At 39.2% G+C, this 9,921-nt stretch overlaps 1 protein-coding gene across 7 annotated transcripts in view; it reads left to right on the top strand.

Moving 5' to 3' along the window:
- The first annotated feature begins 3,987 nt into the window (after window positions 1-3,987).
- Window positions 3,988-9,921, top strand: part of LOC127812531 (probable sodium/metabolite cotransporter BASS5, chloroplastic) — a 41,911-nt gene continuing 35,977 nt past the window's right edge. Inside the window, exons 1-3 of one of the 7 annotated variants that reach the window (XM_052352943.1) lie at window positions 4,167-4,455; window positions 4,654-4,754; window positions 5,651-5,683. In XM_052352943.1, the coding sequence (XP_052208903.1) occupies window positions 4,305-4,455; window positions 4,654-4,754; window positions 5,651-5,683 (285 nt within the window). In that variant the 5' untranslated portion in view covers window positions 4,167-4,304. Of the gene's footprint in view, window positions 4,456-4,653; window positions 4,755-5,101; window positions 5,194-5,650; window positions 5,684-9,921 lie in introns of those variants that run through there. The other 6 variants (XM_052352944.1, XM_052352947.1, XM_052352942.1 and 3 more) reach the window with 6 other exon arrangements.

Here is a 9,921-nt window from a genome sequence, read left to right as displayed (position 1 = left end):
CTAATCGGGGAAAATGCAATCTCTCTAAAAGCAACACAACCACATCGACACATTAGCATAACACAGTCCTAGCTTAAGAGAGCAACATCAATGCCTCTTCCTGACACGACGAAAAACCATCGTTACCACTTTCGACACGGAATGGTCAACATCAATACAGGAACCTAGGGAATCACCCCTACAATCATGTCAGGGATTACGTTTCCACTCAAAAGCATATCGGATCATATCAACACAAACCTTGGCCACAAGATGATCAACACTATCCTTGGGAACCACGTCTATCTCGGAAACAATGCTATCGCTTAAAGGAACCTGGGGTGGTGTCCACTCTCAATCCCGCCTCTTGAGCCGAACTGGGGTGGTGTCCACTCTCAACCCCCTCCATAAGTGGGCATTAATCCTTGGCATGCTTCCCTAGTACTACCACTCAAGTGCCACATCTCACATGAACAACCCCAAAAACATGTCAATGCCATATACCATGATTTGATGCATTGTATAAAATAATATTTCATGTACATAATTTATCGCACAAAATTCAATGCACATGCATAAAACAATTTGGTACGAACCTTCCATATGAAAACAACCATCACAGGTTAAACCATTCACATGCAACAAAAACCTTTGCATGAAATCAAATCAAGTTTAGATAGAATCAAAACCATATATTTAGGGTAGAACTATTCACCTTGACTTAGCCTTTCATGTTTTCTCGGTATGCATGTCTTTACCTCAAAATGTGTGCTTAGATAATTTTTGGCCTTAGGCATGTTTCTCTAGCCCCAAATTAATTCTCAGAATTTTCTAAAATTTTTCGAAAGCTTTTCTCAAATTTTTCCCTCATTTTTCTCCATTTTCTTTCTTTTTTTTCTTTCCTTTCTTTTTCTTCTCTTCTTCTTCTTTCTCTAGTGCACTCACTGCTGCACAACCAGCCATCTCCGTGCGCCATCGCGCGCCTACCGGACCACCATCGTATGCCACCGTCGGCTGCTATTCACGGCCGCTGCTTGCGGCCATGGCTACCGTTTGTTGGCTGCTACTCAATTTCCTTCATCTCGCTCTTAATCTACTCCCCTTTGCTTCCCAAACCCCATCCAATTTATAGTCCCAACTGCCTTGGCCACCACTCCATACATATACATATTATATTTGTAGCATTCTTGGCCAAGAAGCTCCTTGGCCTTTTCGCACACTGGACACACACACATATATATATATATTATATCAAGGAACTTAGCCTTCATGCACACACAAATACATATAGCATGTATGCCTCACTGCTGCTCCCTTCATCACCATGCCTAAACATATATATTTTACCTACATACAATATAATACATAGGAAAGTTCTACATTGGCTTACACACATATATATATATATATCCTATACACTAATTTAATTAAATTACACATGTAATACCTCCAAATTAACTTAGGAGATTGATAAAATACAATTACATCCTCAATTATTGATTTAATACTCATTGGTCTACCTAGAATCCAAAATTAACAACTCCAAGTTACTTGATAAGTATGTTTTTGCCCCGGTGTCCTCATAGAGCTATTGATTCATCCTGAAACCACTTCAGGGTTGATCCTTACATAAAACTGGAACCCCTTAAGGGTTTCGTTGACTCTCCAAAGGTTTCTTACAATTATTCGATTTTTCAGGCTAAAATATAGATGTACCGAAAATTATTTCTTTCGATGTCATAAATTATATCTCGAAATGCTTGTCAATGCCATATCATTTTTCTTAGACATCTAGGTTCTAAAGCACTCCCTATAGTTGATTTGGTTACTCATCACTGTGAGAAATTACACTATAAACCCAAACTTTTTTGGAAATTCTACTTACATCCCAAATAAAAATATACTTGAAACCTTATAAAATTCTCGGGTGTTACATTAGCCCCTTTAACGGTAGTGATAAACTCCTCCTTACTTAGTTTTCTTGGTAACCATGAAACTGGGATGCTAAATGTGCACGGAAAACCTCTAACATCCTTACCTCTCAAAACTGATTGTTGCAGTCTGGGAGAAATAATTATCCTAAATGCCCCAAACGCACACTTTTCGTAGCATGGGTATGGGTTTAGAAGAAGTTGTGCTTTAATTACCTTTGGTGTTAGAAAAATTCTTTGGAAGGGTAGTCTTCGTGAAAGAAGTATTTGAAAGAGTCCTTAGGATCAAAAGAGTCTTTGGGTATGTTGAAGAAGTCTTCGAGTGCGTTAGAAGAGTCTTCTGGTGCTTTAGGTGCTAGCGAGTCTTCGGGTAAGTCAAAGACAGAAGATGTGACCCACATGGGACCACCACTATTAATAACCTTCTCTTCAGAAGACAAACCATCATGTAATCATTACACGTGTGTGAGCCTAGCCATCCAGAAATGTTTTCCACCTCTTCTGATGGCACAAATTTGTTCAAAATTCTTCTTTCAAACCTAACACATCTAGATACCTATTTTCGGGAAATTTAACACTCAGAGACATCATATTCTTCCCTTTGCCTTATAGCCAAATACAAGAGTGGGGAGCCATTGTTGTGACATAACCAAACAGGCCTTAGCCAAACATGCCCTAAGAGTTATCAAAGAAGGCTAAAGACTTGGAAGAGCCCAATGAGTCTTTCGAGTAAGCTTAGCCAGGGATTTGATAACCCTAAAGACTCGAAGAGTCTTTAGGGGAGCCTCTTTAGGAGGATATTCTTTGGGGCATCCGATCCTCAAAGGTACCCTCAGGCCCTTCGACCTTATCCGCTCATCTGAAGACTCAAAGAGTTAATGCCTCACTTGAAGGGTTAAGCCACCCGTATGTGCCACATGTCAGCTTTGCCACGTGGCCTAGTCCTTAATGCTTGTAAATACCCCTTGGATTCTTGCCCTCAAGATCTAGATCTACCACTCGAAAGACCTAGACCTAAAACTAATCCCAACTCTTTAGACCTTAACCTTCCGAAGGCATACACCCGAAGCCCCTCCCCCCCCACACATATAACCTATCCGTATACTATTTTTTTCATCATGGCAACATTTAACTTTGGCATTGGAAGGCCCATCGCGTGCCTTTTGATTGTTTTTGTGCTATAGACTTCTCGAAGACCCATCTGGAGACAGTGAAGCCATGGCTCTTCCCAAAGACTCTCCAACTTTCCCAGAGCTAACCTAGCTAAAAACCTCCGATTTGAAGCTTTTTTAGGGCTACTCACTCTCGAAGACCCTTTGAGTTATTTGTTATTCGAAAACCAACTCTTTGGGGAATTTTCCAAGGCATCCATCTAGCTCTCTAGATAACGAATCAAGCTTATCCTTGCGAACTTCACTCTCCCAAATAGCAGATGGAGCCATTCTCCAGTCAGACACTTGTTAGTGCCATTCACCAGCACAGACCTTATCCCCTATTTTCTCATCAGCATTTGCCAAGTTATTTCCTATGATAAACAAATTTAGTTGTTATATTCCTGCAATAACATTTTCTAATTTATTACTTGTCGTAACACTAGCACTGCCACCATAACTCATCATTGTCGCCATCCAACTCTTTGATTCATTTTCTTTGTGAAATTCAAGCCACTATTATCCCTAATACCATGTTATATTGCCTTTTTAGGCTACCATGAAACCCACCACGTTGTCATTGTTTGACTAATGAAGAGAGTTGTCATTGTTTGACTAATGAAGAGAGAGAGAGAGAGAGAGAGAGAGAGAGAGAGAGAGAGAGCCGGGGGGGGACACAAATGGTTTAGGAATTAAGAAGGTTTGATTGGGGGGGTGGGGGGGGGGGGACACAAATGGTTTAGGAATTAAGAAGGTTTGATTTGAGACCCCACAAATTGGATACTTGCAATAGGCCTCCAAAAAATAATGGGATGTAGACAACCCTTGCTAACAATTCAATAGATGAGATTTGAAGGGCTCGTTGAATAGCCCAGACCTTTCTGTATTGGTCGCTGCAACTGCTGAATCACAAGAGAATTTTTTTTTCATAAAAAATTTGATCAATCAAACACTTTGAGAAGTTGAATTTGAGTAAAAATAATCCTTTTATATAAACATAGCCTAATAAATTTGTTGGACTAATTTTTATTTGCGATCCGCATCACTATCAATACCAGATGACGTGAACAATGCTACTTGCCATAATGCTACTTGCAGAGCCCATCGGCTTTGGGATTGGGGCTTCAAAAGCATCAAAACCAGGCCATGGTTTCTCTGTCTCTCTCTCAAACTTCTTCACTGAGTTGACGTCTGCAATCTTCCGACCTCCGAGGAGAAGAAGAATCGTGTGTTTGCCTCTCAAATGGCTTCCGCTGCTCGGCTTCTTCAGCAATCGTCGTCATGCTTCCAGATCTATCCACCCTTTCTTTCGCCTTTCTGCCACATTAATAATATCTCCTCCATCCCAAACAATACGCTTCTTCATTTTCCGCCAAAATGCCGCTATTTCTCAGGTCTCTCTGTGTTAAATTTAGATATTTGTCTTCTTTTTTTGGTTGAAAATGTTTCGGTATGCTGTTCATCTTACAATTGAATACTTTCCTCTCTGCAGAACTACTGCGTTTTTACGGTTTTTTCCCTGTAAACTTAATGTCGTTCATGATTGTTTTAGTTTTTTAGTATTTATTTTCCCTTTGGGGTTCAATTATTAGGTCAGCGTTCCAGATTATTACTCAGTAGATGTGTAACGAAGAAATTATCGGATGAATTCGAGCCGGATCAGTTTCCGGATGCCCTATCTGAACCAACTCAGGTTGCTTCTTTTTTCATCTTTTACCGTTTACTGGCTATAAGAAAGAATCGCTTCTTGTTTAATTCCAACTCCTTTTGCAATAAAATAAGAAAAAATGCGTAGGTTCCTTCTAACAATTCAACGAAGAACTGTTCTAGGATTTATGATCTATTCGTATACCTTTGATAGTTGTGAACTTTCTGAATTCAATCCAGGCTTCTTTTGGCATGTGGAGTGTCCAGATGGATGGTCAATTTGTCTTGTGACACTATAATCCTAGATGCTAGAGTTTGATGACTTGTTTTCTGCTGTATCTACTTTATATTTACTGAAGATTAACCTCCCAATTAAACATGGATTTGCACAAGGGTATTTGGTGCAAGGGTGTGTCTGCAGTGCGTGTGTTCGACAGTTTTATGCCCAAGGACAGAAAGTCAATGTTAAATTCAATGCTTATTGGGTAATTCTATTGCTTATCTCAGGCAAATTATGTTTATAACTCTATAAGCATAGAACATTTTATGCATAGTTCTGTTAAATTCTGTACTATTTAAATATGTTTGATGAGTGTATGCCTAACTAGACATGTTAGACACATATGCTCTATTTTACCCCTAAGGCTATATTTGAAACTATGATTTTTAAACAGGGAGGAGAATGAAAAAAATAATAGTACCTGTATAACTTCATTTTAATATGCTCATATACAATTAATAAAATTCATATAGTACTTAAAATGGCCGTGCATGGGTTGAATGGTATTTCTTGGAAAGCATGGTAGTCTTACACTCTAGTGTGGTGGTTGCATTTTTTTATTGTGTAAATGCTATTCATGTCATTGTTGCATGCAAGCTGCTTTATAACAGTATAGCTCACCCCTATATGTTATTTTCTTGTACAAATCTTTATATATGTAGATTTTGAAGAGTGCACGAAGGAGGACAAGTAAGGTTTGTGAAGCTCTTGTACAAGCCTGCTTGAAGGATTAAATTTTGATGCATGCTAGATTTTGAGTAGTTTATGTAAATATGTGGTAAACACTAGTGTTTTGAACATATATGTGTATTATAGGAAAACAATATGGTGTGTTTAGACGGCTTGACAAGGTGTGAATGGATGTTAGATCATGTTTAGCATGTAAAAGAGTGCAAGTGGGTTAGTTTCATACAAGAAACGGGCTTGAAATCACGAACCAGAAGCCTAAAGTTGAAGCTACAGATGAGTTGCACCTAGGATGAAGGCTTGACTGTCATTTTTAGCGAGCCCTCAGCCGAGACTACCTCGAACCAACCTTGACTGATGGTCCAGCTGTCAAAACCAGAATGCAAACAGCCGATGCTATAGTTGATGCTTCAGTCAATTATACATAGCTACATCAAACAGCTGACTTTAAACAGTGATTTGAGGGTCAAACAAACTCAATTTTGAATGCAATTTTTTCTAAAACACAGCTTTTTCAGTCAGATTTCTAATGGTATATGACTCACTTGAATCCAAGATGATTGATCAATCAAAAAGTCAACAAACTGGACTGGTCTCAGTGCAGTGCTGTGTATGTGTGTGAGTGTGAGTCACTTGATGAATTTATTTGATGGACCAACGATGTCCAAGTGGGTCTGTATCTGGGACAGACATGGTAATTCTAATTCCAGTTACGGTTGGTTCAAAATTCAATTTTTGACAAGGTGTTGTAAGTTAGGTAACAATCCCGTGTGCATAACTCACTTTTAATAATCAGGAGAGATCTCATGATAAAGAGATTAAAGGTGTGACTCACTAGAGTTTAGTGATAGTTGTGTTGAGCCAAACCTCAATTAGTTAATCTCTAGTTGAGTATATGTGACAACCCTAGGGTTTGGCTAAGGTTTAAGAACGAATTTGGTAAGAATATGGGAAAGAGAAAGCAGAAAGGGAGGGAGAGACTGAACTGAATAGAGAGAATTGGGGGAGAAGAGAGGAAAAATTCGAGGGATGTAATGAAACCCTAGGTAAAGAAACAAACAGGATGCGAGGAGAAGAAGAATACCTTGAGCAAAATGTATTAAGAATCAAGAATGAAAGATAAAGATTACAAGAGCAGTGAGCTGATATATATACTGCTCAAATCATAACAGAAAGAACCGCCTCACAACTTAAGAACAAATGCAAGACTACCGGCTATCAACTAACAATAACAACTAAACATATGTAATACAACAACCATAACAATCATAACAAGACATTAGGTGCTTCCGCACTCCCCTTCAAATCAAACTCCGTGGGCATCAGGAATTTGTTCTTGATTGGTGCTTCCACATGCCCCTTCAAAGTAGACTCCACAAATGCCAAAGTAGCTGTAGAAGAACTGGTACATATAGGGGACATCCGAATACCAAGTTTAGCACATAAGAACTCAGACCGAGCCTTAGGTAGCCCTTTAGTGAGAATGTCAGCCACTTGATCTGAGGTAGGAACATATCTAATTTCAACTTCACCATTTTCTACCTTTTCACGCACAAAGTGAACATCAATCTCCACATGCTTAGTTTTGGAATGGAAAATTGGATTTTCAGCCATGCTCTTGGCAGCAAGATTATCACTCCAAACAATAGGAGTAGCCAAACAAGGATACCCTAGCTCAAAAAATAGAGATTTCAACCACAGGAGTTCAGTTACTCCAAGGGTAACAACCCGATATTTTGCCTCACTAACCGAACGAGCAACAACCGACTGCTTCTTGGATCCCCAAACAATAAGATTTCGACCAAAGTAGACACAAAACCCATTGGTGGAGCACCTTGTGACCTTGCAGCCCACATGGTTAGCATCAGTGAACACTGCTAGAGTCAAGTCATCTAGTGAAGGTGTAAAAACCAGCCCCATACCAACAATACCTTTGAGATAACGCAATAGCCGTTTACAAGCCAACCAGTGCTGAGTCTTAGGATTAGACAAAAATTGACTCAATTTATTGACTGAAAAGGCTATATCTGGACGTGTGTATGTAAGATATTGTAGGGATCCAACTAAAGTCCGATATAGAGCAGGATTAGGAAAAGACTCCCCATCATCAGTTAATGAAGTCATAGGGGTGCTACATGGCTTGCAATCTGACATGGCAGCCTTCTTCAACAGATCAATCACATATTTGGATTGAGTGAGATATAACCCATTGGTATCTCTATAGGCTTCAAATCTTAGGAAATAATTCACTGAGCCTAGAGTTTTAAGAGCAAATTGAGTGTCCAAATTACGAATACAAGAGTTAAGAGCCGTGGAGTCTGAGCCGGTGAGAAGAATATCATCAACATAAATCGGAACAAAAAGCCTATAACTGGGTGTCCGTTTGATAAACAAGAAAGCATCAGAAGTAGACCTGATGAAATCCCAATTTTGTAAGGCTGTTCTCAACTTAGAGTACCAGGCCCTATGAGCTTGCTTGAGCCCATAAAGAGACTTATTTAGCCGACAAACATGATGAGGAAATTGCTGATCAACAAAGCCTTTAGGCTAAGCCATGTATACTATTTTAGTTAGGTCCCCATTAAGAAAGGCATTATTTACATCAACCTGTTGAATGTCCCAACCATAGATAACGACCAAAGAGAATAGAACACGAATTATGGGTGCCTTAATCACTGGACTGAAGGTTTCTTCATAGTCTGCACCAGGGGTTTGATGAAACCCTTTAGCTACCAACCGAGCCTTATATTTTAGGATAGAGCCATCAACGTTATATTTAACTCGGTAAACCCATTTGCAGCCTTCTAAATTCATGTGTGATGAAAAGGGAACCAAGGTCCAAGTATGATTCCGTTGTAAGGCAGTGAACTCCTCCCCCATGGCCTTAACCCATCGTGAATCTAAGAGTGCCTCATGAACTGAGCTAGGTTCTAGGTTACTCACTAGGACATGAGGAGAAGAGGTCACAAGTTGTTTGGCAAGCATAGGATGGATAGAAGGAGCTGGGGTAGCTTTAGGCTTAGGACAATTGGAAACATGATTAGAGGAAGGAATAACCAAAGGTGGAACTGAAGAAGGTGGAGAAGTAGGTGTGACTGAAGGGTCTGAAGATCTTGATTGAGAGCTAGGCAATGGTGGAGCTACAAAAGGTTGTATTGTCCGAGGACATTGTGAAGATGAAGTAGAAACTGCAGAGTCAAGAAAACCAGTAGAAGAACCCAAGGAAGGACATAAAGACTTAGACATGGTAGGAGTAGGAAACAAGAGAGGAAATGGAAAATCATTGGCATTGAACTTTACATGACGAGATACATACACTCTCCCTGATGGATGCAAACACTTGTAGCCAGCTTGGGTATAACCAATGAAAACACACTTAGTAGAATGAAAAGCAAATTTGTGCTTGTTGTAAGGATGAAGGTAAGGAAAACAGGCACAACTAAAGGGTTGTAGGGTTTGGTAGTTAGGTGTCTTGTGATAGAGCAACTCAAAAGGAACTGAAAACTTAATTGATGCAGCTAGGAGCCGATTTATCAAGTGAACAGACGTTTGAAAAGCTTCCACCCAAAACTTCAAGGGCATTTGAGCATGAGACAACAAGGTTAGTCCCATTTCAGCCACGTGTCTATGTTTTCACTCGGCCACACCATTTTGTTAATGAGTGTGGGGGTAGGTAAACCTAGGTTGAATGTCGTTAGCATGAAGATAAGGTAAGAAGGCTTTAAATTCACCCCCATTACCTGTTTGTAGGGCTCTAAGTTTAGACTGAAATTGGATTTCAACAAATTTATGAAAGGTAGTGAAAACAGATAGAGCATTAGATTTGAGTTTTAAGGGATAAATCCAAGTGTATCTAGTGTATGTATTCACAAAGATGATGTAGTACCTAAATGACGCAGCGTGTAGCGCGTGTGTGAAAAAAACACACCAAAATAAACCCTTGAAAGAACAAACTTCAATGGACGAAGCTTGGCTTTCAAGAATATGCAAAAACAAGACTGTTTTGCTAAGAAAACCCAAATAGGTTGCTGAAATTTGATTGAGAAAAACTTGATTACAAACTCTAGATTCTAAGCATATTTATAGTATTTGGCTAATCCAAATCCATCTAATATTTGTAAACAAAATCCAACTAAAATCCTAATAAAAATAAAATCCTAATCCAACATGAAGTAGAATTCTAAATCAAGTAGAAACATGAAGTTGAATCCTAAATCAAGTAGAATTCTAAATTTTAAGAAGTATT

The sequence above is a fragment of the Diospyros lotus genome, chromosome 11 (assembly GCF_014633365.1).
Source record: "Diospyros lotus cultivar Yz01 chromosome 11, ASM1463336v1, whole genome shotgun sequence".
Taxonomy (NCBI): domain Eukaryota; kingdom Viridiplantae; phylum Streptophyta; class Magnoliopsida; order Ericales; family Ebenaceae; genus Diospyros; species Diospyros lotus.
The sequence above is the reverse complement of the archived record's forward strand: the minus strand, read 5'-3'. Positions and strand labels throughout refer to the sequence as shown.